Here is a 27,930-nt window from a genome sequence, read left to right on the forward strand (position 1 = left end):
GAGATGACTGCGGCAGCAGCAACAGGCATCCAGGACAGTGCAAACCAGGGACACACACAGTCAACTGCCATCCCTTCTCCACAGATCAGAGACTCACCCCAGGTCAGGGGTCTGCCACTTCTCCCACCACGTGCCCAGGTTTCACTCCACTTCCTCCGCACGCAGACACTGCCTAAGCAGCCATCATCCTGTGAGGAAGACCCTCCCTGACACCACTCAGCGAGATTCCATCCCTTGAAGAGAAACAGCAGTCCTCTAACTCCTGGCTCTCACTCTGCCTGGGTTATTAAACCTTCAGAAAAGACAATGTCAAGTTGTTCAGCTCCACACAGACTGGCTGACTTACAGGGAAAGAAAGACAGCAGGTTCCCTGTCCCCGGGAGTGCACAACCCAGGGAGAGATCAGCTAGCTAAGGGACGCTAGGAGCCTAATGAAATGATCTCATTGAGAACTCAGCCAGGTAATCAAAAGGAGAGGAGGAAGAATCTGCTGACTTCTTAACAGCAGGGGAGCTGGGGAAAGGAGTAGCACAGAGTTTCTGCTCCAGGAGGAACAGCACCAAACTACATGACGGGCTCCGAGAAGCAAAAATGCCCAGTAAACCAAATACATATTATGTAGATGGGGAAAGTATGAAACCAGGCTAAAAAGATGGCTTGAAGCAAACCATGAGTGTCCTTGAGATAAAGCCCAGACTTCTCAGGGTACACAAGGCCAGTCCCACAGGTCCCGAATTAAGGAGAAGGTGCAAACTCTCCCTAGCCTGTGACAAGTAGGCTGGGAAGTGCCAAGCCAGGGGATGAGGCATGACATTGAGAGGGTGCTGCAGCTTGCAGAGCAGGAGGGACCTGAGATCTGTACCAGGGCCATGACAGTGGAAAGGGGAAGAACTGGCCCAGGTGAGATCAGCTCATATGGACATAGGACACGCCAGGCAGGTGGGGCCCTGGTGAGCTCAGCTCACACGGGGACAGAGGACATGCCAGGCAGGAGGGGCCAAGGTGAGATCAACTCACATGGACACAGGACACAGCAGGCACATAGAGTGTGCAGAGACTTCCAAGACTAAGAAGATGGTAGCACCCTTGACTCAAAACAGGAAATTCAGGAGGAAATGACAGAAAATTGAACAGTGGAGATAGTGAATTAAGCTCCCATTAAAAGCCAGGGGACCGGCTAACACCAAGGCTCACTAGGCTAATCTTTGGCCTGTGGCACTGGCACCCTGGGTTCTAGTCTCAGTCGGGGCGCCAGATTTTCACAAAAAGTGAAAAGTAAAGTAATTTAATATAAGAGAAAAATGCAACAAAGATTTAATTTTGTCAGTGTTTATTTGAAATAAAGTTAATTTTCATGTGTTAAATTGATGAAAAATGAATTAGGAAGTTATTTTTGATAGGATAGAGGTTTACTAACTTAAAAACATTTTACTTGACTATACCTTCAGTAATGATGCCCTACAGTGCATTTACACGTATTTTAGAATGGTGGTAACTAACTGCGGCCAGTGCCGCAAGTCACTTGGCTTATCCTAGCCTGTGGTGCTGGAACCCCGGGTTCTAGTCCCAGCTGGGGCTCCGGATTCTGTCCCAGTTGCTACTCTTCCAGTCCAGCTCTCTGTTTTGGCCCAGGAAGGCAGTGGGAGGTGGCCCAAGTCCTTGGGCCCTGCACCCACTTGGGAGACCAGGAGAAGCACCTGGCTCCTGGCTTCGGATCGGCATGGTGACCCAACGGAAAAGGAAGACCTTTCTCTGTATCTCTCTCTCTCTCTCTGTCCACTCTGCCTGTCAAACAATTTCAAAAAGAGCCAGGGGACCTCAAATACTACTTTTCGGTATTAATCTAGCTTTGTGGAAGACAGGATTTGGCCGATTTCAAACATGATTCATACTTTAAAGGCAGGGCTAGACTGTGGAGGGCGGGGACTGGGAAGCAGAGTGGTGTTCCGTGGAGAACTCTGTAGATCACAGGTGTTTCAAGTCCTTGTGTGAGTGGGTACGAAGTGTCTGAATACATAAATTCTAAAGATTTCATCATGCGCAAGTCAGAGATAATGCGACACAGAAAGTTTGTAAAGCAGAAGAGAATGACTGGGTACCAAAATCTTTTCTAAGACCGAGCTAAATTCTTTTTCAAATTCTGGGTTAATAGTGTGGGTAATGCATGTAATACCAAATTCTAAAAAGAAAAAAAAATCTAGTAGTTGGCCTTTGATGTGGTATTTTACTTATAACTATGTCTTCCTTTTTACATTTCTTTACTTTTCTTGAAGATCTTATTTATTTATTTAACATTGAGAGTTAAACAGACGAGATGAGAGGGAGGGAGGGAGGGAGATAGTGAGAGAGGGAGGGTGGAAAGGAGTGAGAGCGAGGGAGAGAGAGCAAGAGAGAGCGAGAGAGCGAGAGAAGTCTTCCATCTGCTGGTCCATTACCCAGTTGGCTCCATGAGTGGAGCTGAGAGTGTCTGATGCCAGGAGCCAGGAGCCTCGTCGGGATCTCCTCCTGGGTGTAGAGGCACAAGGACTTGGAGCATCTTCCGCTGCTTTCGCAGACCACATCAGAGAGCTGCATTGGAAGTGGAGCAGCCTTACTCGAACCGGCGCCCATAAAGGATGCTGGCACTCTAGGCAGTGGCTTTACCTACTGCCTCACAGTGCCGACACTCTCAGAAGCCGTTCGAATGGGATCCAGCTATCTGCAAACTTGCCTAGGAAAGCAGAGGGAGACGGCCCAAGCACTTAGGCCCCTGAAACCAGAATGGAGCGCCAGCTAAAGTCCCTGGCTTCTGCTTCAGTCCCTGGCTTCCGTCCCAGTCGCAGCTTTTGTAGCCACCTCAGAGGTGAACCCCCAGATGGACGATCAGAGTGAGTGCTGGCGATGCCCCCTGCACTGCTTCTCTCCCCAAGTGGCTGGAATGAACGGCCAGCGCTGGGCCAGGCAGGAGGCAGGAGGCAGGAGGCAGGAGCTCCATTGAGGACTCCCACGAGGCAGGGAGCTGGGGTCCAGAGAACCTGGGCCATCGGCGTCTGCGTCCCTGGTCACAGCCTGGAGAGGCGGGACTGGAAGCGGCCCTGGGGCGTCAGAAGCTGGAGGCAGCATTGTGCAGGTGCGTCCTGTGGTGCCATGGTGACGGACCGTGGGGAGTGCGCGTGCGCCTGGCACTGTGACCTGGAAGTGCACCCGCACGCCCTCCGCTGACTGGTTCGCGGTGCTCCACTCAGTGTCAGCGCTGAGTGTCTGCTCTAGCCCCAGAGCCTGCACAAGCCGGGTGGAGAGGAGCCATTTTCGACGCTGCTGGCCAAGCCTGAGGGAGACCCAGCGGCTCCAGGGTCAGGCCGGATCAGGAGAGGCTGTGTGTCTGAGGCTTCCGCGCCGTTTCCCAGGCGCTTTTCTCCTCTTTGGCCCCTTCCGGAAGCCACGGCCTTCGCTAACCTCTGTCCAGCCAGCAGATCGGACCCCCCTTGGAGGTGAGTGACGCGCGGCTGTTTCGGTTTCCCGCTGGGGGTCTGGCTGCCAGCGTGCTGTTGCTCTTGGGTCCCGAAGGCGCGGGTGGGGTCGCCTTCGTGCTGTGCGGACGGTCTGGAAGGGTCCCCAGGGTGCCAGCAGCTGGGCGAGAGCAGAGGTGGCTCGGTCTCCTCCCGGAACGGCCCCGCGTTCCCGTCTGTTTGCTTTTGGAGGGCCCAGCCGCCCTGCTCTAGACGTCAGAGACTGTTGATGGGAGGAAGGAGAGCGAAAGTGCGTGTCTGTTTCCTGGTCTAGGAGGCCAGTTTCGGGTTCCTCGCGTTGTTTGTGACGTTCGCGCTCTGTGGGTTTTTTCATGAAAGAGCCTTGTCAGGCCGAGGTGTACATTCCGTTCCTGATGTGATGATTTGTGTTTTAGTATTGCAAGAGTCATGGACAATTTGTGAACTAGGTTTTCTGTGTCTATCGGGATAGTTTGTGGGCTTCCCCCATGTGTGTTCTGTTCTGGGATAGATTGATTTTGTAGGGTAGCCACCATTTCATTTCCGGAGTAACTGCCAGTTGTGCACAGTGTGCTAAGCTTTGGTTGTGCTTCTGGATGGCGTCTGGTAATATTTTGTTGAGGCATGTGACACATTCATGACGGATATGTGTGTGGCATTTTCCTTATGATGTGTTTGTGTTGGTTGTTGGGATAAGGCTGGTCTGGTGGAAGGAAATGGAAGACTTTTCCTTTTCATCTCTTTTTTGAAAGGGTTTGCGAATCACGGATTTTCATTGTCTTTTCCATATGAGTTCTCACCGGTGGAGCCATCTGGTCCCGGACTTTTTTCATCTATTTTGTTTTGTTTGTTTGTTTCGCTTTCCCTGCTGCTACAGTCTCTTTGCAAATTAGAAGTGTATTCAGAGTTTCTTGTTTCACTGTATTCAGTTTTAGTGGTTTGCATCTTTCTGTGAGTCAATCCACTCTATCTAGGTTGACCAAGTCCTTGTGCAGTGTTTTTTCCATAGTGTTTTTGGATTATTATTTTAATAAGGTTGGTAGTGACGTCCTCTCTGTCATTTCTTTTGTCAAGTCGCTTGAGTCTGTTCTCCTTTTTCCCCTGTTTCCTGTGGATCAACGTTTGGTCAGGTTGACTGAGTTTTCAAGCATTGTAGTTTGGTCTCACTGAATGTCTGTTGTGATATTTTCTGTGCCGTTGGGTGGATTTCCGTTTGAACCTTCTTCCTTTTTGCAGTTTCTTAAGATGTACTTTGCTGTTCTACTTTTTTCAGGTAAAATTGGGTTCATGGATCTGATGTCTGTATTCTGTGTACTAATCCAGTTTCCCATGTGAAATTAGTCCTGTCAAAATGGAAAGCTGTGTGGATGTACCCACTACTGGGAACATATCGAAGGAAAAGACGTCATTGTGTAGACAGAGAGGATTTCACAGGCCCTTGCTTATTGCAGTAGGATGCACAATTGGCAGGTTATGCAGTATGCATATGTGTGGATGGTGTCTGTTCCCATAATGTCTTTATTCAGTCTTCAGGTGATGGGCATGTTGGCTGATTGCATATCTTTTCAACTGTGAAGTGAGCTGTAGTAAATATGGGGTCAGGGATAAGTTTTTTTGTATGCTGATTTCATTTCTCTTGGGTATATTTCCAGGGGTGGAATGGCTGGCTCATACAGTACGTCTGCATTCAAATTTCTGACTTATCTCCATACTGTCTTCCACAGTGGCGATACCAGTTTATAATCTGACCAGCAGTGGATGAGGGTGCCTCTTCCCCCACATCCTCAAGGCTGTTGTAGTATCGATTTGCATTTCCCTGATGGCTAGTGATCCTGAGCATTTCTGCATGTGTTTGTTGGCCATTGAGATTTCCTTTCTTGAAATATTTAGCCTGTTGAAGTCCCTTGCCCATTTATGAGTGGGTGGTTTGTTTTGCTAGTGATGAGTTTCTTGAAAGTTGCATGCTTTGCAACTGTTAGTTTGCATCTTCACTTTGCTGAGTGTCTCTTTGGCAGTGCAGAAGCTGCTCATTTTTTTTTTTGGTGTTCTCTTCTATTTCATTCTTTAATGTTTTGTGATTCCCAGATATTGAACATCCTTGGTTAAATTGATTCCAAGCTATTTTCTTTTCTTTGTAGCTATGTGAAAGGAATTGGTCTCTGAAGTTCTTTCTCAGGCATGACATTGTCTGTTTATACAAATAGGCTGCTGGTGTTCTCTCCTGCCACTTTACCACACTCTACTCTGAGTTTCCATAGTCTTTTAGTGGAGTATTTTGTCTCCGTGTGTACACATTCCTTCCAGGGAGATGAGCTGTTACACTGCACCGCATTTCAGGACCAGGTTTGTCTAGCGATTTAACCCTTTACTTATAATTCAGTGCAACAAGTCATCCTTTGTAGACTTATGAAGATGTCAATTCTCACTCATGCATAAATAGTCCCAGATTCAGAAATTCTACTGTTTGTTTAAGCTTTCCTACAAATGTCCTGTCATGCACGTGTGCGAGGGTGTGCACACATGCAGACACATGCACATATGTAGTCACACCCCCACACACTCCTGGATGTCTTTTTTCTTCAACAAGAAGTGCTGACTCCATGCCAGCATAATTGAAGATTCATGCAGGTTTTGATTGGGCCGAGCTTCTTGGGCTGCGTCTTTTCCCACGGATGCTGGAGCTCAGGCCGGGTGCAGGGAGAAGCCGGCAACCACAGGCAGAGCTGAGCAGTCCCTGCATCGTCATCCAGTGCTACTCGGTGTTAAGATGCTGACACTACTTTTCTCAGGGGGAGAATGAATGACGTGCACCCCACAGTTGACTTCTGTTTCTCCTGTTCCCTCTGGCAGCACGACCCTCTGTGGGATTTTGAGAAGGTGCTTTCCTCATTCTGTCTGTTAGCACAGAAACAAACAGGAAGGGCCTCCTGCGAGGCAGGGCCTGGTCTTGAATCTGGTACCTGAGCTGTGTAGCTTTCCATGACACTGCAGCCACAGAGACTGCTCACTGGCCTGCCCGCTGCTGCGTGCTGTGTGTTAGCCATAAAGGCTTTGGTTGTTTGTCATCAGGTGGTCCCTGAGTGTGGCACTCCCTGTATCTTGCACACTTCCCGTAAGGCACAAGTTTCCTACAACATAAGCAGAGTGTTCGGTGTCTGAGTGTCCTCATGCTGGCCTCCCAGGGTTGCGTGTGTGAGAACTGGAGCGTGATTGACATTCTGGCCTTGTGCCTGGGTGGGTCATAGACCAGGCAGCAGTTTCCATACCTCTTCTCATACACTGTTCCTGCTGCACGTGTGTGTGGTGGACAGCCCAGCCCCTTACACTCCTCAGATTCCTCAGGGTTTGCTTTCCCTCTCCTGGATGTTGCTGTTGCTGGATTGTCTGCTAGTGACCAGCTGCCTGACTTGGCCTGAACAATTTGACTACTGGAGACTTAATGTGCTCCCTGATACTCACTGGGATCCAGTCTTCCCCTCATGCAGTAATTCCAGAATGAGTAATTCCCCAGAGTGTCTGAAGAGTGACTGCTGTGTCACCACTGCTGTGAGTGGGGACAAGAGCTGAGGTATGCTGCCCTGAGGTATGCTGGTGTCTGGGAGACATCATAGATATTCAGGTCATATTGATCTGTATATCTGTCTGTCTGTCTCTCTCTCTCTGTCTGTCTGTCTTCTCTCTATCATCTACTTTACAAAGATTGCATTTATTTACTTTAAAGGCTGAGTTACAAAGAGAGGGGAAAGACAAAGAAAGAGATCTTCCATCTTCTGGTTCACTCCCCAAATGGCTGTAATGGCCAGGGCTTGGCCAGGTTGAAGCCAGGAACCTGGAACTCCATCCAGGTTTCCCATGAGGTGCAGGGGCCGAAGCATGTAGGCCATCCTCTCCTGCTTTCCCATGTGCATTAGCAGGGAGCTAGATTGGCAGAGGAGCAGCCAGGACTTGAACTGGTAGCCATATGGGATGCCTGCACTGCAGGCAACAGCTTTACCCACTATGCCACAGGGCCGGCCCCTAGAACTCTTTTTTTTTTATTTTTTTATTTATTTATTTTTTTGACAGGCAGAGTGGACAGTGAGAGAGAGAGACAGAGAGAGAAAGGTCTTCCTTTTGCCGTTGGTTCACCCTCCAATGGCCGCCGCTGCAGCCGGCGCACCGCGCTGATCTGATGGCAGGAGCCAGGATCCAGGTGCTTTTCCTGGTCTCCCATGGGGTGCAGGGCCCAAGCACCTGGGCCATCCTCCACTGCACTCCCTGGCCATAGCAGAGAGCTGGCCTGGAAGAGGGGCAACCGGGACAGAATCCGGCTCCCCAACCGGGACTAGAACCCGGTGTGCCGGCGCCACAAGGTGGAGGATTAGCCTATTGAGCCATGGCGCCGGCTTCTTTTTTTTTTAAAAACATTTATTTTATTTTATTTCTTTGAAAGGCAGAGTGAGAGAGTGAGAGAGAAATATTTCATCTGCTGGTTCACTCTCCAGAGGGTCACAACGGCCAGAACTGAACCAAACTGAAGCCAGGAGACAGCCGCTTCTTCTGGGTCTCCCACATGGGTGGCAGGGACCCAAGCACTTGGGCCATCCTTTGCTGCTTTGCCAGGCAATCAGCAGGGAGCTGAATCAGAAGTGGAACAGCTGGGACTCGAATGGGTGCCTATATGAGATACTGACGTCGCTGGTAGAGGCTTAGCCTGCCATGCCACAGCGCAGGCCTCCACCTTTCTTGAACATTTTAAAATCGTTTTCCTCTACTCAGTTTCTTAGCCAACATTCAGAGGCTCCCTGCCCACATTTCTGCCTCTGTTCTCCCCTGGTGCCCACTGTGCTTCAGGGACTGTGATCTGTGTCCTCATGTGGCTGAGGATGTGGTGCCGAAGCTGTAGAGGGGCAGGTGCAGCATGTCCTGTGCAAGCAGAGGGACAGGGCGGGCTGTCCAGGGAGGGGTTAGGTGCTCCGCTTCCCTTCCCCACCATTACTGCCTCTGCCTGTTCGGGTGTCTGTCCTTTGCCATCAGCTGTTCATCTTTTGCTGGGTGAGCCCACAGTGAGTGCCTCCCACTGCTGGTGATGCCTGTGCCCTGGAGACTGCAGGATGAGTCGGACCCACCTCTGTGCCACTAGGCTTCATGGCCTCTGCACTCACTGCTTGCTGGGCTCCACTCATTCCTGGCTGTCCTCTGTGCATGTCCAGTTCTGTCCTCTCCACAGCCCAGGCCATGTGTCCCTTCCCGAATGCTTAGCTTCCCCATCAAGCGGAATGAATTCCACCTCTCCAGCCTTATATGGTCTGCTTGTCCTCTGTTGCAGAGTTGCTCAGCTCACTTGGCAACAGTTGAACGTATGTGCACCATGTTTACATGCCAGTCGCCACACCAGGCATGTGCTTAGGACATAAACCCTGCTGGGGGACTCCCGGTGGGGTGTAGGAGTCAGACCCGCTCACCTAATGGAATGGAGCTCTTGTTACACATCCTATGTTTTCCTGCTCCACACCACTTGCCACAGTGAGTGGATGTCTGGATGTGTCTCCTAGAAGGACCTGGAAACTGCTGATTGACTAAGAGCCCTCCAGCCTGCTGCCACTGTGCGCCAGATGGCAATGCCTTTCTTCCCAGGGTCATGATGGAGAAGTTTGATCTCAAGAGAAAGTGGAAGGCCTTTAGGCGCACACTGTGGGGCTTGCTAAGTTCCGCTGGTTGGGAGTACAGATGGGAGCTAAGTGAGCAGGGCAGAAGGGCAGGAGAAAGCAGGATGCCTGGCCCTGCAGCTCGGAGACCACTGGATGCCAGATTCCCAGGCGGTTATCCTGGGATCTCGGTGTACCACACTCACGAAAAGAATTATACTTGAAAGAATGGCACCGTTTCACAGGCTTGCAGTCAGGGTTGGACCACAGAGTGCTGGATGCTGTGTGGACTTGGTGCCCTCCCTAAGATGGGATGGGGAGCAGAGCCCATGCATTAGTCAGGGAGAAAATATATACACTGATCTTAGCAGGTACCTGCTCAGGGGAGCACGCACAGACACCAGCTGCCTGGCTCGTGGTGTTTCGGTGACAGCACTTAGCACTGAGCCCACGTTTGCTGACTGCTCCTCCCCTTCCTTTGGGGTTGTAGTTGGCAGGTGCCTCCTGCAGGTCAGCTACAGTCAGGGTTGATGTTCCTTGCACCTCCCTTCTCCGCCACACACCACTGCCTCTCATCCCCCCTGACCCTAGGGCTCTGTGGCCTCAGCCCCAGAGTTCCTCTCTCCAGTGAAGCACTTTTGAGGAAGGAAAACCCTCTAGACAGGTGAGGAGAGTGCTGTAGCTGGTTGTAACATGTAGCCCTCTGGCCCACTAGTTATGGACTTCTGATAGGCTAGATGGGCAGCCGCCAAGTCTGGGACCCAGCAGTTCAAGCCACTGGGCAATGAGTCTTCCTTTAGTTCTGTGCCCCCAGATGTGGGTAGTGAATTCAGCAGGCAGTTACTGTCCCCGTTCTCTATGATGCAGTGGTGGTGATATTTACACATTACTCAGATTCACAGGAGCCTCATCTCCATCTGGTCTATGTTGGGGGCTTCCACTGTGCAGTCAGAGACCTGTCCCCACCCCTCTCGAGGGCATGGGTCTCATCTTCCTGGTCTCCTTGTCCTCAGAACCTTGCCTCGTGCCTGCCATGAGGCTCCTCAGCGGCTGTGCACTCAATGCTCCTTGCACGAGTGAAACGGGCAGTGTGGAATGCGAGAAGCAAACCTCACTGGGGCCTGGGCTTTTCATCTGTCATCCTAGCATGTTTCTGGGTGCCGTGTTGCTGTGCTAAGTCTTCGCCTTGCTTCCTGTTACCATCATGCGGACTCCATTATCACCTCCTCTGAGTACAGGGCATCTTGGCTGACAGAGGACTCACAGCTCTCCCTGTCCCGAGAGCTGCTGAAGGGCAAAGCTGGGCTGCACACTCAGGTCGGCGCACGCAAGAGCTCCCGTGCTTGAGTGTTCTGTGTTGTTTTCTGCATGCCCTCCATGAAGTTCCCTTGTACGCAGCCTCCACTTTGGAGTTCACTCCGTCTCTGTTCAGGGCCTCAGATAGGCAGAAGGAGCCCATTGCCATGCAGACTCCTGGTTCAGTGACTTCCCAGCTGCTTGGCTTTGGGCAAATTGCTGGAACTCTGTGCTGTATTCAGCTCCTTTTTTTTTTTTTACAAGCAGAGTTAGACAGTGAGAGAGAGAGAGAGAGAGAAAGGTCTTCCTTTTTCCATTGGTTCACTCCCCAAGTGGCTGCTATGGCAGGCACATTATGTCAACCAAAGCCAGGAGCCAGGTGCTTCTTCCTGGTTTCTCATGCGGGTGCAGGGCCCAAGTACCTGGGCCATGCTCTGCTGCACTCGCGGGCCACAACAGAGAGCTGGACTGGAAGAGGAGCAACCGGGACAGAATCCGGCGCCCCAACCGGAACTAGAATCTGCTGTGCCAGCGCCGCAGGTGGAGGATTAGCCTAGTCAGCCATTGTGCCGACCTGTAATCGGCTCTTTTATGACTTGGGATGGAGCATCTCTGTTGGGAAGCCGCTCACTAGGCAGTTGCTCCAATTCCTGCCCTGCTTGCCTGGGGCTGTTCCTGCTGGATAGTCCCTCTGGATGGTCCCTGCCTTGCCAAGGGAGCGCAGTAGTGGTGTGGAGAGGCAGAACTCACCTAATTAGTGTAGGCAGGCTAGTTTTTCCTTAGCCTGGCCAAACTCTTTGTAGGCTTCTGATTGCCTGCCAATGGACATGGCTGCCACAGAGTTAATCCGCTGCCCCAGGAAATTTTATTCAGTTGGCTGAGACAAGCCTCGGACTTGGGGACACACAGTGCCTGTGATTTGCTGCCCCTGTCACCAGGAAACATTAGTGCCCTGCTGTAGCGTGGGGCACCATGAGGGCATCTGCATTGGCTCACACCCACCTTTCTTTGTTGGGTGGGCCACAGGCCTTGGTGTGGTTGGTCTTGTAAGTGGATGTGCAGGCTGGACCCACAGGCTTCTCCCTGCATGAAACCAGGTTAGGGGGACAGGGGCCTAGACTTAGAGAGCTGTTAGTGCAGGTTTATACAAATATGCGTTTGTGTGTGTGTGTGTGTGTGTGTGCGCGCGGGCAGGCTCAAGGGGGCTTCCCAAAGCTCATGGAAGAACACAACTAAAAGTAATTTATTTTGGTGCCAGACACTTTTGAAATCCATGCATGCTTTATTCATAATGTACATTCCTCATGAACATTTTGAAGGTTCCTCATATGCACGCATTTCATTTTTTTGGCATCAAAATAAACTTAGCCTTTAATTCTATTTTCTGTGAACTTCTTGAAGTATCCTTGTGTGTATTTCTTTATAAAAGCATGATAAAAGCTCATTGTAGAAAATTCAAAAAATACAAAACCATTTGAAACTACCCGTGATCTGCTGACTCAAAGCAAACTAATATTGGTGTACAGATATATTTTCATTTTTTTCTACTTGAGTACTTTAATGCATTTGAAATTACATTGTTAATTCAGTTTGGCATCCTAGATTTTTTCCCTTGTCACTTGTTTCCAACTGTTCTAATTATAAACCAAATTATAAACTGAACACCATGACTTGGCCCATGCTATTGTCACTATTGTCTGCTTCCCCGTGCCAGGTCCTGTTCATGGCTGGAGAGGCAGAACTCTGGTGGCAGCTAGTGCTAGAGTGAGCCTGCTGACTGCTGGCCAGGGTCCCAAACTCTGCAGGGCTAGCTCATGCTCACGTGGCCCTGGGGAGGGACTACTGACTTAGGACAAGGAGAGAGGGGTTTTTGAGGCACGGGAGGAATCACTAACACTGGCCAAGTGCTGTTCTATTCCGGTTTGTGTTCTAAGCACTTGGCTTCCATTACCTCGTTGACCTGGCACGACAGCCCATCTTACAGATTGCTAAACTGACAGTCACAGAAGTTTGGTGGCTCACCTAGGACATGTAGGCAGGGCTTGTAGGTGAGCCCAGGTGCCCTGCCCTGAAGTAGGTGCTCCTAACCCTCACGGTACCTGCCTCTCCAGGCAGGTACTGGGTCTCAATGGTTGGGGCTGATGCCTTCCATTGATTGATTGATTGGTAGAAGATTGAGTCCCTTGGATATAGTGTCCTAGTTGTCGGGGCATGGAAGGGTTGTGTGTATGTGTGTTGGGGGGGGCAAGGCCCACAGGAAAGCAGCCTGTGGAGGATTGGTGGGACCCCGCTGTGGAGACAGTGGGTCTGGCCCTCTCCACAGAGGCAGCAGGCTGTGCTGGTGGAGGAGAGCTGGAGGCATGTGGGGCTGAACTGCCCTCCTGAGGCCCCTCAGTGTGTGCGCTCCTCCCGCTGCAGGTACGCTCGCTCAGGGCCTGCCTGAGCATCCTGTCTACCCCCGGCTATGTGAACTGGGCGGCTGATACAGTGGCAAAAAAGTGGAGTTGTGGAGTTCATTAAAATCCACGTAACATGTTTGTAGACTTCCTGGGTCGCTGGAGGGTCTCGGTCCCATCCGTGGTGCAGGAGGAATGGCATAACTTCTGACTCGAGCTGGTACAGCACCCAGATCAAGTGTCCCAGGGTAGTTTGGACCTCAGGGCTGCGGTGCAAACTGGAGAGTAGGAACACACACAAGGCTTCAGTGATTTTTGTGGGCTAGGGCGGTGCCGTGCCTACCAAGAAGAACTGCTGTGAACATCTGAAGTCCCCAGGTGCTGCAGCTACACAGGAGGCAGACCACAAAACCGGTGTGTGAAGGCGGTTTTGAGCGTGACATCTGTTAAGCTGTGCCACACACCAAGACCGTGCTGGACACAGCACAAGTCCAGAATCTTCCTCCTACTAACCATCCCTGGCTTCTCCTCCTCCCCTCAAGTCTCTCTGGGAAGGTTTCCTGGTGCTGCATACCTGGACGCTGGGCTCTGCAGTGCACTGCCCGGGAGCCATGACCAACCCACCTTCATGTGATCCTTGTGTGTGTGTTGCTGTGCTGGCTGGCCGAACACTGGACCTCACTGCTCAGGGCTGTGCAGCATCTGTGCTTGCCCCTGTGAGCAGGAGGGCAGTGGGGCTGGGAGCTTCTCAGTGGAGCAGAGTTGGAAGGGGACCTTGTGGCGCAGCCATTGGAGGTTGTCAGTTTTCCCAGGTGTGCTGGCTGCAGAGAATACTGGGCCTTGGTTGGCTGTCTGACACCTCACTCCCAGTTGCTAATGAAGGAGGGATGGCTGCTTCCAGGCCACACTGGGTGTCCCCTGTGTCTCTTCCCGTCATTCCAGAGGGTGCCTTGCTCTCAGTGATGATGACCCCTATTCTCTGCAGAGGTCACCATGGGCAGCCTCTGCACCAGCCCCAGATGCAGTGGCCATCCCCCTATGGTGTCTGTGGACAAACCTCAGCTCTGAGGATTACCATTCTGCACGGTGCTCCAGGCCCAAGGCCGCTTCCTTGCTGGCCCCGCCTGAGGCTCTGCTCTTAGCTGTGTGTTTCTGATTCTGGATTTCTTTCTCTGAAGTGGTGTCCCTGCTTAACATGGGTCTGTTTCCCTCACAGCAGTACAATACAGAAAATGTTCACAGTGGGGAAACTTAGCTTCACTTGCCAGAGCCACAGGCCTTCATTTCATCCGCAGGTCCCACAGCTCCCCAGGAGGGATGGTGGCCTGGCGGGGGGCCCGTGCCTGATGCATTCTCCCTCCTCTTTGTGCCTCACGGCCTCTTCTGATTCAGGACTTTTCCTGGGACTTTTTGCTCTCTGACATCTTGAATGCTTCTCGTCTTTGTTTTGAGCGTGTGCCAGAATTTCCCAGCTGGGTTGGTGTCAGTCTCATTGTGCCTCTGCTCTGCTATCACCATCAACATCACTATTGTTGTTATCATTGCAGAGAAACTGTATGATGACTTCCTGAGCTGGAAGCTGGAAGAACCGTCACCCAGTTTCCCCTGCAGCCTGGGCAGGCAGCCACCTTCACTGTCACCATGAAAGTGAGCCTGGACTTCTCCTGCCAGGAGGGTCTCCTGCAGGACCTGAGTAACGGTAAGCAGCTTCCTCATTTCTGAGAGCTCACCTGCTCCCAGGTGTGCGTTTTAGTCAGCTCTCCACTACGCCTGCCACCGGCCATGTGACTCGCCCATCCAAGACCTCACCCCGGCACTTTGTTAGCAGCATGGCTTACTGCAGGCACATTAAAGAGACAATATCTCAATTCCCACTCTTGACCATCTTGTCCTGATTTGCTAGGTGGTCGTCCTAAGGGAGTGGAATGTTGTGATTTTTCCCCCCAAGTGTACTTGCTGTGTCGGTGGACCCACAGTAGTGATGCCAGTAAGGAGATGGAGCCGGGGGCAATGGGAATTGTATCTTCTGAAGCACCAGGTCTGGCGGTGTGGGGACATGAGTTCATGGGTTAGGTGTGTCAGGTGGTCACGTGCTCTTCTGGAGGCCTTAGGGTGTGTTAGTCAGCTCAGGCTGCTGTAACAAACACCACACTTGGTCTGGCCCGACCACAGGCTCTGATTTTCTGAAGGTTCTCAGCATTGCAAGTCTGACCCAGGTGCTAGCATGGTTGGGTTCCTGGTGAGGGCGGCCATCTTCTTGCTGTGTTCTCATGGGGTGGAGACAGATCAGCTGTCTGGTATTTCTTCCCATGCCCTGCCCTTTTTTTTGTTTTTTGTTTTTTTTTAAAGATATATTTATTTACTTGAAGGGCAGTTATGGTTGTGGGGTGAGGGAGACACACAAGGGGACGCGTTTGCGCATACACACACACACACAGACAGACACACAGAGAGGGAGAGAAGAAAAATCTTGCATCTGCTGGTTCACTCCCCAAATAGCCACAATGGCTGGGACTGTGCCTGGCAGAAGTCAGGAACCTGGAACACCATCTAGGTTTCCAGTGTGTATGTCAGGGGCCCAAGCTTGGGCCATCACTGCTCCTTTTCCAGGCACGTTAGCAGAGAACTGTATCAGAAGTAGAGTAGCCAATACTTGAACTGGTGTTCACATTGGGTGCTGGGGACATAGGGGGTGACTTAACCCCCTGTGCTGTAACACCAGACCCAGTAAGAACATTTCAATCCTGTGTTTTAAGGACTTTGGAGTCCTCATATACAGTGCATGACTTTTGTCTCCATGAACATGCTGTAAATGACAGAGCCTCCTGTGGGTGTTTTGGGTCCAGTATTCCTAGGTATGCTGCAGCTACCATTCCTTGTCTGTTCACCTGCCAAGGGGCATTCATGTGTTTCTGTTTTCTTGACCGTGGTGAGCAGTGCTGCAGTGGACATGTGAGTGAAGACATGGCTCTACCATATAGATATATGTATTCGTGTATATACCATATGCACACATTACATTCACTTGTACACATCGCATACATGTACACATACATATCACACATATACGTGTCACATACAGATATCACACATAATACATGCATGTGCATATACACCTTACATGCACATGTACATAAATCTGGATGTGGACTGGTGGGGTCGTGGGAGAGTTTGAGTTGTTTTTAGCTTTTAGGGACCCTCCATGATTGTTTTCAACATGCTGTACTGACTGACGTTCCCTTGAGAAGTGTGCCTGTGGCCTGAGTCTTTTGGTAATAGCCAGTCTGGTGGAGTGACTTACATGGTTTTATTTTTATTTATCTATTTTATAGATTAATATGTTTATTTGAAAGTTAGAGTTGCAAGAGAGAGGGAGGGACAGAGAGAGGGCTCTTTCATCTGCTGGTTTGCTCCCCAGATGGCCGCAATGGCCAGAGCTGTGCCAGACCAAAGCCAGTAGCCAGGAGCTCCTGGATGCAGGGCCCATACACGTGGGCCATCCTCCACTGCTTTTCCCAGGTCATTAGCAGAGAGCTGGATTGGAAGTGAAGTGAGTGGGACAAAACCAGTGCCCGTGTAGGATGTCAGCCTCTCAGGCGGCAGCTTACCCGCTGTGTCACAATATTGGGCTCTCTGTTGTGATTTTAATATGCATTTTTGTGATAATTGGCGATGGTTCTTGTATGTTACTTGTATGTCCATTCAGGGGCTGTTTTCTTCTTACTGATTCATTTGAGTTTTTGTATTAAGATAGTAGCCCCTCACCTGATAAATGACTTCAAGTATCATCTCTCAGTGTGTGGGTTGGTTCTCTACTGAGAGAACTGTAGCTTGTTTCCTTTGCTTGTAGAAGGATTTTCTTGTATGCAATCTCATATGTTTTATTTTTGTTTTTGTTGCCTACGCCTTTGGGGTCACATCCAAGAAATTACTGCTCAGACAAATGGCATGGACCTTTCCCTCTGCTTTTCTCTAGTCATTTTAGAGTTTTGGGTCTTATGAGTAAGAATTTATTTATTTATTTACTCTTGGGATATGTATGTATGTGTGTGTGAATGTTACCTATATAGACATCAAGTCTAGCACAGATCACTATCACAGGCATTTAATTATAATTTATTTTCATCTTATTTGAAAGGCAAATGAGAGAGAGAAAGGGAGAGGGAGAGGGGGAGCGGGAGGGGGGATTCGGGGAGGGGAGGGGAGGGGAGGGGAGAAGTGGAGAGGAGAGGAGATGAGAGGAAAGGAGAGAAGAGAAGAGGGATTTCCCAATTTCTAGTTCTATCTCACAATGCCCAAAATGGCCCCAGGGCTGAAACTAGGAATCAGGAACTCAATCCAGGTCTCTGACATTGGTGGCAAGAACCCAGTTATTTGAGCCATCACCACTGCTTCCCAGGGTCTTCCTGGAAGGAAGCTGGAGTCAGGAGCCCGAGCCCTGATGTGTGACATGGGTTTCCTAAGCATTAGCCAGGTGCCATCCTTTAGAAGGTGTGTGGCACAAGGACCCTGTCTCGTTCTGTCCTGTGTTCCCAGTGTTTTGGCTGTGACAGGCAAAGGGCTTTGTGTCTTGTGGCATGGATCATGAACGGGGTCTCTTTCTCCTGCTCCTCCCCTGAGTGTGTGGGTTCTGAGTTGTGTTCTTGTTCTTTCCTTTTTTTTTTTTTTTTGATGAGCAGAGTTAGTAAGTGAGAGAGACAGAGAGAAGGGTCCTCCCTCCATTGGTTCACCCCCTAAATGGCTGCCACAGCTGGTGCGCTGCGCTGACCCAAGCCAGGACCCAGGCGCCTTCCCCGGTCTTCCGTGTGGGTGCAGGGCCCAAGCACTTGGTCCGTCCTGCACTGGGCGTTGTTATGTACCCTCTCCCACCAACAAGTACAACAGAGAGCAGGCTGCTGGGTGTTGTGGGGGCCTGGAGGGAGTCCATGGTACTGGGCATCGTTAGGTGCCCTGTCCCACCAACAAGCACAACAGAGATCAGGCTGCTGGATGCCGTGGAGGCAGTGGGGGAGTCCATGGTGCTGGCCGTCGTTAGGTGCCCTCTCCCACCAACTCTGTAAGGTAGATACTGGTATTTCAATCCTCACTTAGTAGAAAGAGTTGGAAAGACTGTTCTTGCTTAAAGACAGAAGAGAGAGAACAATTCAGTGCTATGCACTGTCATTTTTTTTAAAGATTTATTTTATTTATTTGAAAGCCAGAGTTACAGAGAGAGGTAGAGAGAGAGAGAGAGAGAGAGAGAGAGATCGTCCATCTACTGGTTCACTCCCTAGATGGCCGCAATGGCCAGGGATGTGCTGCTGTGAAGCCAGGAGCTTCTTCCTGGTCTCCCAGGTAGGTACAGGGGCCCAAGGACTTGGGCCATCCTCCACTGCTCTCCCAGGCCATAGCAGAGAGCTGGATTGGAAGAGGAGCAGCCGGGACTTCAACTGGCACCGATATCGGATGTCGACACTTCAGGCCAGGGCTTTAACACGCATTGCCACAGCACCGGCCCACGCTGTCCTTTATCATGTGAGCTCTTGGGAAAATAGAATGAAAATAAACTTATTTTGGTGCAAAAAATGGAAATGCAAGAATAGATGTTTTTCATAAAATTCATTTTCCATTAACTTCCTGAAGACTCCTTGTACTCTAGATTAAAAGAAAAGGTTAAAGGTATTTTTGGAACGATTGGAGAAATTTAATGTATGCTGTGCTCGACCTGATGTTATTGTATAATCACAACTATACTGAATGTGGTTATCAAAGTGAAATTATATCATAATGTTTTTGTTCTTAGGAAACAGGCAGGTGTAGTTATGGGTAAAAGAGCATCATGTCTGCATTTATTTGATATAATGCAGAAGACATAGAGACTGTGAATGTGAAGTAAAATGAATGTTGAATTGGTCCAAAATAGTGATTGTAGATAAAGAGTTGATGGATGGCTATTTGTACTCTTTTTCTATGTAATTTTAAAAACGTTTTTTTCATTTTATTTCAGTGGGGGAAGGGAGGGAGGGAGGGAAGGAGGGAGGGAGGGAGAGAGAGAGAGAGGAGAGAAGTCTTCCATCTGCTGGTCCATTACCCAATTGGCTGCCATGGGTGGAGCTGAGAATATCTGAAGCCAGGATCCAGGAGCCTCGTCGGGATCTGCTCATGGGTGCAGAGGCACAAGGACTTGGGGCATCTTCTGCTGCCTTCCCAGACCACAGCAGAGAGCTGCTTCGGAATTAGAGCAGCCGTACTCGAACTGGTGCGCATATGGGAAGCCGGCACTGCGGGTGGTGGCTTTACCCGCTACCTCACAGTGCTGACCCTCCCGGAGCCATTCAACGTGGGATCCAGCTATCTGCTAACACGCCTGGGAAAGCAGAGGGAGACGGCCCAAGGACTTAGGCCCCTGAACCCAGAATGGAGCGCCAGCTAAAGTCCCTGGCTTCTGCTTCAGTCCCTGGCTCTGTCCCAGTCCCGGCCTTTGTAGCCACCTCGGGGATGAACCCCCAGATGGCCGATCTAAGAGAGAGAGAGAGAGAGAGAGAGAGAAAGAGAGAGAGAGAGAACTGGCGATGCCCCCTGCACTGCTTCTTTCCCCAAGTGGCTGCAACGAACAGCCAGCACTGGGCCAGGCAGGAGGCAAGAGCTCCATTGGGGATTCCCAGGAGGCAGGGAGGTAGGGTGCAGAGAACCTGGGCCATCAGCGTCCGCATCCCTGGTCACAGCCTGGAGAGGCGGGAGTGGAAGCGGCCTTGGGGCTTGGGACGCTGGATGCAGCAGTGTGCAGGTGTGTCCTGGGTTGCCTTGATGACGGCCCATGGGGATTGCGCCTGTGCCTGGCACTGTGACCTGGAAGTGCACCCGCAGGCCCGGCGCTGACTGCCCCGCAGTGCTCTGCTGGGAATCAGCGCCGTAGGTCCGCTCCTGCTCCAGGGCCTGCGTAAGCCGGGAGGAGAGGAGCCGTCCTCGACGCTGCTGGCCGAGCCTGAGGGAGAGCCAGCGTCCCCAGGGTCAGGCCGGATCAGGAGAGGCTGCGTGTCCGAGGCTTCCGTGCCGTTTCCCAGGCGCGTTGCTCTTCTTGGCCCCTTCTGGAAGCAAGGGCCTTCGCGGACAACAACTGACCCGGCAGCAGACCGGACCCCCTTGGAGGTGAGTGACGCGCGGCTGTTTCGGTTTCCCGCCAGGCGTCTTGGCTGCCCGCGTGCCTGTTGTTCTTGGGTCCCGAAGGCGCAGGTGGAGTCGCGGTCGTGCTGTGCGGACGGTCTGGAAGGGTCCCCAGGGTGCGAGCAGCTGAGCGAGAGCAGAGGTGGCTCGGTCTCCTCCCGGAACGGCCCCGCGTTCCCGTCTGTTTGCTTTTGGAGGGCCCAGCCGCCCTGCTCTAGACGTCAGAGACTGTTGATGGGAGGAAGGAGAGCGAAAGTGCGTGTCTGTTTCCTGGTCTAGGAGGCCAGTTTCGGGTTCCTCGCGTTGTTTGTGATGTTCGCGCTCTGTGGGTTTTTTCATGAAAAAGCCTTGTCAGGCTGAGGTGTAGCTTCTGTTCCTGATGTGATGATTTGTGTTTTCGTATTGCAAGAGTCATGGACAATTTGTGAACTAGGTTTTCTGTGTCTATCGGGATAGTTTGTGGGCTTTCCCCATGTGTATCTGTTCTGGGATAGATTGATTTTGTAGGGTAGCCACGCTTTCATTTCCGGAGTAACTGCCAGTTGCGCACAGTGTGCTAAGCTTTGGTTGTGCTTCTGGATGGCGTCTGGTAATATTTTGTTGAGGCATGTGACAGACACATCCATGACGGATATGTGTGTGGCATTTTCTTCATGATATGCTTGTGTTGGATGTTGGGATAAGGCTGGTCTGATGGAAGGAACTGGAAGGCTTTTCCTCTTCTCTCCTGGTTTGGAATCACGGATTTTAATGATCTCTTCCCTGGGCGTTGTCACTGGTGGAGCCATCTGGCCCTGGACTTTGTTTCTTCATGTCTGTTTGGTTTGTTTCGTTTTCCCTGCTACTACATTCTCTTTGAAATTATAAGTGTATTCACAGTTTCTTGTTTCACTGTATCCAGTTTTAGTGGTTTGCATCTTTCTGCAAGTCAATCCACTCTATGTAGGTTGACCAAGTCCTTGTGCCGTGGTTTTTCCATAGTGTTTTTTGATCATTATTTTGGAAGGTTGGTAGCGATGTCCTCTCTGTCGTTTCTGTTGTCAAGTCGCTTGAGTCTGTTCTCCTTTTCCCCCCTGTGTTCCTGTGGGTCAACTCAGGTTGACTGAGTTTTCAAGCCCTGTAGTTTGGTCTCACTGAATGTCTGTTGTGATATTTTCTATGCCGTTGGGTGGATTTCCGCTTGAATCTTTTTCCTCCATCCAGTTTCTTAAGGTATACTTTGCTGTTCTAGTGTTTGAAGGTAAAATTGGGTTCATGGATCTGATGTCTGTATTCTGTGTACTAATCCAGTGTCCCTTGTGAAATTAGTCCTGTCAACATGGAAAGCTGTATGGATGTACTCACAACTGGGAACATATTGAAGGAGAAGAAGTCATTGTGTAGACAGAGAGGATTTCACAGGCCTATGCTTACTGCAGTAGGATGCACAGTAGCCAGGCTATGCAGTCCGTATATGCATGTCATGTTGTCCATAGCCCATAATGTCTTTATTCAGTCTTCAGGTGATGGGCATGTTGGCTGATTGCATATCTTTGCTACTGTGCATTGAGCTGTAGTAAATATGCAGGCAGAGATCACTCTTTTTTCGTATGCTGATTTCATTTCCCTTGGGCATATTCCCAGGGGTGGAATGGCTGGCTCATATGATATGTCAGTATTCAGATTCCTGACTTGTCTCCCTACTGTCTTCCACAGTGGCGATACCAGTTTACATTCCCACTAGCAGTGGATGAGGGTGCCCCTTCCCCCACACCCTCAAGGCCGTTGTAGTTTCGATTTGCATTTCCCTGATGGCTGGTGATCCTGAGCATTTCTGCATGTGTTTGCTGGCCATTTAGATTTCCTTTCTTTCAGTATTTTGCCTGCTGAGGTCCCTTGCCCATTTCTTGAGTGGGTGGTTTGTTTTTCTGGTGTTGAGTTTCTTGAAAGTTTCTGGCAGTTGATTCTTTATCAGTTGCATGCTTTGCAACTGTTAGTTTGCCTCTTCACTTTGCGAGTGTCTCTTTGGCAGTGCAGAAGCTGCTCAATTTGTTATTGTTGTGTGTGTGTGTGTGTGTTTTTGGTGCCCTCTTCTACTTCATTCTTTAATGTTTTGTGATTCTTAGCTATTGAACATCCTTGTTTGAATTGATTCCAAGCTATTTGCTTTATTTGTAGCTATGTGAACTGGATTGGTCTTTGAAGTCCTTTTTCAGCCATGACATTTTCTGTGTATATAAATAGGCTGCTGATGTTCTCTCCTGCCACTTTACCACTCTCTACTCTGAGTTTTGATAGTCTCTTAGTGGAGTCTTTTGGATCTCCTATATATATAGAATCATGTCATCTGCAAATAGGGATAGTTGCTTCATGTTACCATCATGCCAACTCTGTTACCACCTCCTCTAAGGACAGGGCATCTTGGCTGACAGAGGACTCACAGCCCTCCCTGTCCCGAGAGCTGCTGAAGGGCAAAGCTGGGCTGCACACTCAGGTCGGCGCACGCAAGAGCTCCCGTGCTTGAGTGTTCTGTGTTGTTTTCTGCATGCCCTCCATGAAGTTCCCTTGTACGCAGCCTCCACTTTGGAGTTCACTCCGTCTCTGTTCAGGGCCTCAGATAGGCAGGAGGAGCCCATTGCCATGCAGACTCCTGGTTCCACAACTTCCCAGCTGCTTGGCTTTGGGCAAATTGCTGGAACTCTGTGCTGTATTCAGCTCCTTTTTTTTTTTTTTTACAAGCAGAGTTAGACAGTGAGAGAGAGAGAGAGAGAGAAAGGTCTTCCTTTTTCCATTGGTTCACTCCCCAAGTGGCTGCTATGGCAGGCACATTATGTCAACCAAAGCCAGGAGCCAGGTGCTTCTTCCTGGTTTCTCATGCGGGTGCAGGGCCCAAGTACCTGGGCCATGCTCTGCTGCACTCGCGGGCCACAACAGAGAGCTGGACTGGAAGAGGAGCAACCGGGACAGAATCCGGCGCCCCAACCGGAACTAGAACCTGCTGTGCCAGCGCCGCAGGTGGAGGATTAGCCTAGTCAGCCATTGTGCCGACCTGTAATCGGCTCTTTTATGACTTGGGATGGAGCATCTCTGTTGGGAAGCCGCTCACTAGGCAGTTGCTCCAATTCCTGCCCTGCTTGCCTGGGGCTGTTCCTGCTGGATAGTCCCTCTGGATGGTCCCTGCCTTGCCAAGGGAGCGCAGTAGTGGTGTGGAGAGGCAGAACTCACCTAATTAGTGTAGGCAGGCTAGTTTTTCCTTAGCCTGGCCAAACTCTTTGTAGGCTTCTGATTGCCTGCCAATGGACATGGCTGCCACAGAGTTAATCCGCTGCCCCAGGAAATTTTATTCAGTTGGCTGAGACAAGCCTCGGACTTGGGGACACACAGTGCCTGTGATTTGCTGCCCCTGTCACCAGGAAACATTAGTGCCCTGCTGTAGCGTGGGGCACCATGAGGGCATCTGCATTGGCTCACACCCACCTTTCTTTGTTGGGTGGGCCACAGGCCTTGGTGTGGTTGGTCTTGTAAGTGGATGTGCAGGCTGGACCCACAGGCTTCTCCCTGCATGAAACCAGGTTAGGGGGACAGGGGCCTAGACTTAGAGAGCTGTTAGCGCAGGTTTATACAAATATGCGTTTGTGTGTGTGTGTGTGTGTGTGTGCGCGCGGGCAGGCTCAAGGGGGCTTCCCAAAGCTCATGGAAGAACACAACTAAAAGTAATTTATTTTGGTGCCAGACACTTTTGAAATCCATGCATGCTTTATTCATAATGTACATTCCTCATGAACATTTTGAAGGTTCCTCATATGCACGCATTTCATTTTTTTGGCATCAAAATAAACTTAGCCTTTAATTCTATTTTCTATGAACTTCTTGAAGTATCCTTGTGTGTATTTCTTTATAAAAGCATGATAAAAGCTCATTGCAGAAAATTCAAAAAATACAAAACCATTTGAAACTACCCGTGATCTGCTGACTCAAAGCAAACTAATATTGGTGTACAGATATATTTCATTTTTTTCTACTTGAGTGCTTTTATGCGTTTGAAATTACATTGTACATTCAGTGTGGCATCCTGTTTTTTTTTTTTCCCGTGGAACATGTTTCCAACTGTTCTAATTATAAAGTGAACACCATGACTTGGTCCACGCTGTTGTCACTATTGTCTGCTTCCCCGTGTCAGGTCCTGTTCATGGCTGGAGAGGCAGAACTCTGGTGGCAGCTAGTGCTAGAGTGTGCCTGCTGACTGCTGGCCAGGGTCCCAAACTCTGCAGGGCTAGCTCATGCTCACGTGGCCCTGGGAGTGACTACTGATTTATTACAAGGAGAGAGGGGTTTTTGAGGCACGGGAGGAATCACTAACACTGGCCAAGTGCTGTTCTAGTCAGGGTTGTGTTCGAAGCACTTGGCTTCTATTACCTTGTTGACCTGGCATGACTGCCCATCTTGCAGATGGCTAAACTGACAGACACGGAAGTTTGGTGGCTCACCTAGGACATGTAGGCAGGGCTGGTAGGTGAGCCCAGATGCCCTGTCCTAAAGCAGGTACTCCTAACCCTCACAGTGCCTACCTCTCCAAGCAGGTGCTGGTTCTCAGTGGTGGGAGCTGGTGCCTTCCATTGATTGATTGGTAGGAGAATGAGTCCCTTGGATATAGTATCCTACTTGTCAGTGCGTGGAAGGGTTGGGTGTATGTGTGTGTGTGTGTGGGGGGAGACAAGGCCCACAGGAATGCAGCCCGTGAGTGGGACTGTGAAAGACAGGTGGGACCCCACTGTGGTGACAGTGGGTCTGGCCCTCTCCACAGAGGCAGCAGGCTGTGCTGGTGGAGGAGAGCTGGCAGCATGTGGGGCTGGAGTGCCCTCCTGAGGCGTCTCAGTGTTTGTGCTCCTCCTGCTGCAATGTGCTTGCTCAGGGCCTACCTGACCATCCTGCCCACCCCTGGCTGTGTGAACCGGGCAGCTGACATGGTGGCTGCTGTTTACAGGTTGTGATCTTAGAAACAGCTTGGAGAGGATGTTGGGAGGTGAGGTTTTGCAAGGCTTGGTGTCTTGTCTGACATGAGCTGTGCTTAGGAAGGGGGTGGTTGCTGGTGCAGCTCATGCACAGGCCATGGAGGCAGTCAGCTTGCATTTCCTGTGTTCTTGGGGCCTTGGAACTGGCCCCAGCAAGCTGGACCCACTAGGCTTTCTGTCACCTGGCGTCTTACCCATTCCATTCCTGAGTGGATTGACCGGCTAAAAAGCAAAAAAGTGGAGTTCATTAAAATGCACGTAACATGTTTGTAGACTTCCTGGGTCGCTGGAGGGTCTCGGTCCCATCCGTGGTGCAGGAGGAATGGCATAACTTCTGACTCGAGCTGGTACAGCACCCAGATCAAGTGTCCCAGGGTAGTTTGGACCTCAGGGCTGCGGTGCAGACTGGAGAGTAGGAACACACACAAGGCTTCAGTGATCTTTGTGGGCTAGGGCGGTGCCGTGCCTACCAAGGAGAACTTCTGTGAACATCTGAAGTCCCCAGGTGCTGCAGCTACACAGGAGGCAGACCACAAAACCGGTGTGTGAAGGCGGTTTTGAGCGTGACATCTGTTAAGCTGTGCCACACACCAAGACCGTGCTGGACACAGCACAAGTCCAGAATCTTCCTCCTACTAACCATCCCTGGCTTCTCCTCCTCCCCTCAAGTCTCTCTGGGAAGGTTTCCTGGTGCTGCATACCTGGACGCTGGGCTCTGCAGTGCACTGCCCGGGAGCCATGACCAACCCACCGTTCATAGGATCGGTGTGTGTGTGTTGTTCTGCTGGCTGGCCGAACACTGGACCTCACTGCTCAGGGCTGTGCAGCATCTGTGCTTGCCCCTGTGAGCAGGAGGGCAGTGGGGCTGGGAGCTTCTCAGTGGAGCAGAGTTGGAAGGGGACCTTGTGGCGCAGCCATTGGAGGTTGTCAGTTTTCCCAGGTGTGCTGGCTGCAGAGAATACTGGGCCTTGGTTGGCTGTCTGACACCTCACTCCCAGTTGCTAGTGAAGGAGGGATGGCTGCTTCCAGGCCACACTGGGTGTCCCCTGTGTCTCTTCCCGTCCTTCCAGAGGGTGCCTTGCTCTTAGTAATGATGACCCCTATTCTCTGCAGAGGTCACCGTGGGCAGCTTCTGCACCAGCCCCAGATGCAGTGGTCGTCCATCTATGCTGTCTGTGGACAAACCTTGGCTGTGAGGATTTACCATTCTGCACGGTGCACCAGGCCCAAGGCCGCTTCCTCGCCGGCCCTGCCTTACGCTCTGCTCTTAGCTGTGTGTTTCTGATTCTGGATTTCTTTCTCTGAAGCGGTGTCCCTGCTTAACATGGGTCTGTTTCCCTCACAGCAGTACAATACAGAAAATGTTCATGGTGGGGAAACTTAGTTTCACTTGCCAGAGCCACAGGCCTTCTTTTCGTCCGCAGGTCCCACGGCTCCACAGGAGCGATGGTGGTTAGGCGGGGGTCCCGTGCACAGGCGTGACGCATTCTCCCTCCTCTTTGTGCCTCACGGCCTCTTCTGATTCAGGACTTTTCCTGGACTTTTTGCTCTCTGACATCTTGAATGCTTCTCGTCTTTGTTTTTGAGCGTGTGCCAGAATTTCCCAGCTGGGTTGGTGTCAGTCTCATTGTGCCTCTGCTCTGCTATCACCATCAACATCACTATTGTTGTTATCATTGCAGAGAAACTGTATGATGACTTCCTGAGCTGGAAGCTGGAAGAAACCCTCACCCAGTTTCCCCTGCAGCCTGGGCAGGCAGCCACCTTCACTGTCACCATGAAAGCGAGCCTGGACTTCTCCTGCCAGAAGGGTCTCCTGCTGGACCTGAGTGATGGTAAGCAGCTTCCTCATTTCTGAGAGCTCACCTGCTCCCAGGTGTGTGTTTTAGTCAGCTCTCCATGGCGCCTGCCACCGGCCATGTGACTCGCCCATCAAAGATGTCACCCTGGCACTTTTTTAGCAGCGTGGCTTACTGCAGGCACATTAAAGAGACAATTTCTCAATTCCCATTCTTGACTTTCTTGTCCAGATTAGCAAGGTGGTCATCCTAAGGGAGTGGAATTCTATGATTTTTCCCCGCAAGTGGCAATGATGGATTCTCCCATCTGGTGATGGCAGTAAGGAGATAGAGCCAAGGGCAATGGGAATTGTATCTGCTGCAGCACCAGGCCTGGCCGTGTGGGGACATGAGTTCACGGGTTAGGTGTGTCAGGTGGTCACATGCTCTTCTAGACGTGTTGGGGGTGTGTTAGTCAGCTCAGGCTGCTGTAACAAATCCGACACCTGGCCTGGCCCGACCACATGCATTGATTTACTGACGGTTCTCAGCATTGCAAGTCTGACCCAGGTGCTCACATGGTTGGGTTCCTGGTGAGGGCGGCCATCTTCTTGCTGTGTTCTCATGGGTTGGAGACAGACTAGCTCTCTTGTATTTCTTCCCCTGCCTGTTTTTTTGTTTGTTTTTTAAGATTTACTTATTTACATGAAGGGCAGTTATGGGTGTGGGGTGAGTAGACACAGACAGGACGCGTGTGCACACACATACAGACACACACACAGAGGGAGAGAAGAAAAATCTTGCATCTGCTGGTGCACTCCCCAAATAGCCACAATGGCTGGGACTGTGCCTGGCAAAAGTCAAGAACCTGGAACACCATCTAGGTTTCCAGTGTGTGTGTCAGGGGCCTAAGCTTGGGCCATCTCCTGCTCCTTTTCCAGGCATGTTAGCAGAGAACTGGATTAGAAGTGGAGTATTCAAGACTTGAACCAGTGCTCACATGGGGTGCTGGGGACACAGGCGGTGAATTAACCCCCTGTGCTGTAACACTAGCCCCAGTAAGAACATTTCAATACTGTGTTTTAAGGACTTTGGAGTCTTCATATACAGTACGTGACTTTCGTCTCCATGAACATGCTGTAAATGACTACCCTCCTGTGGGTGTTTTGGGTCCGGTATTCCTGGGTGCGCTGCAGCTGCCATTCCTTGTCTGTTCACCTGCCAAGGGGCAT

At 50.8% G+C, this 27,930-nt stretch overlaps 1 protein-coding gene across 19 annotated transcripts in view; it reads left to right on the plus strand.

Annotated features, from left to right (window-relative positions):
* LOC103346407 (trafficking protein particle complex subunit 9) overlaps window positions 1-27,930 on the plus strand; it is a 178,821-nt gene that overhangs the window by 43,545 nt on the left and 107,346 nt on the right. For 13 of the 19 annotated variants that reach the window (XR_011384771.1, XR_011384772.1, XR_011384758.1 and 10 more), the window contains 2 exons: window positions 14,334-14,485; window positions 26,603-26,755. The exons of 1 other annotated variant lie outside the window; for it this stretch is intronic. Coding sequence is in view for 1 of the 18 variants with exons in the window: in XM_070064934.1 (XP_069921035.1) it covers window positions 14,428-14,485; window positions 26,603-26,755 (211 nt within the window). In the remaining 17 variants the exon portion in view is untranslated. Of the gene's footprint in view, window positions 1-2,364; window positions 3,471-14,333; window positions 14,486-18,809; window positions 19,915-20,290; window positions 25,462-26,602; window positions 26,756-27,930 lie in introns of those variants that run through there. 5 more of the 19 variants (XM_070064934.1, XR_011384777.1, XR_011384760.1 and 2 more) reach the window with 5 other exon arrangements.

Source organism: Oryctolagus cuniculus, chromosome 19 (genome assembly GCF_964237555.1).
Source record: "Oryctolagus cuniculus chromosome 19, mOryCun1.1, whole genome shotgun sequence".
In the NCBI taxonomy this organism is placed as follows: Eukaryota; Metazoa; Chordata; class Mammalia; order Lagomorpha; family Leporidae; genus Oryctolagus; species Oryctolagus cuniculus.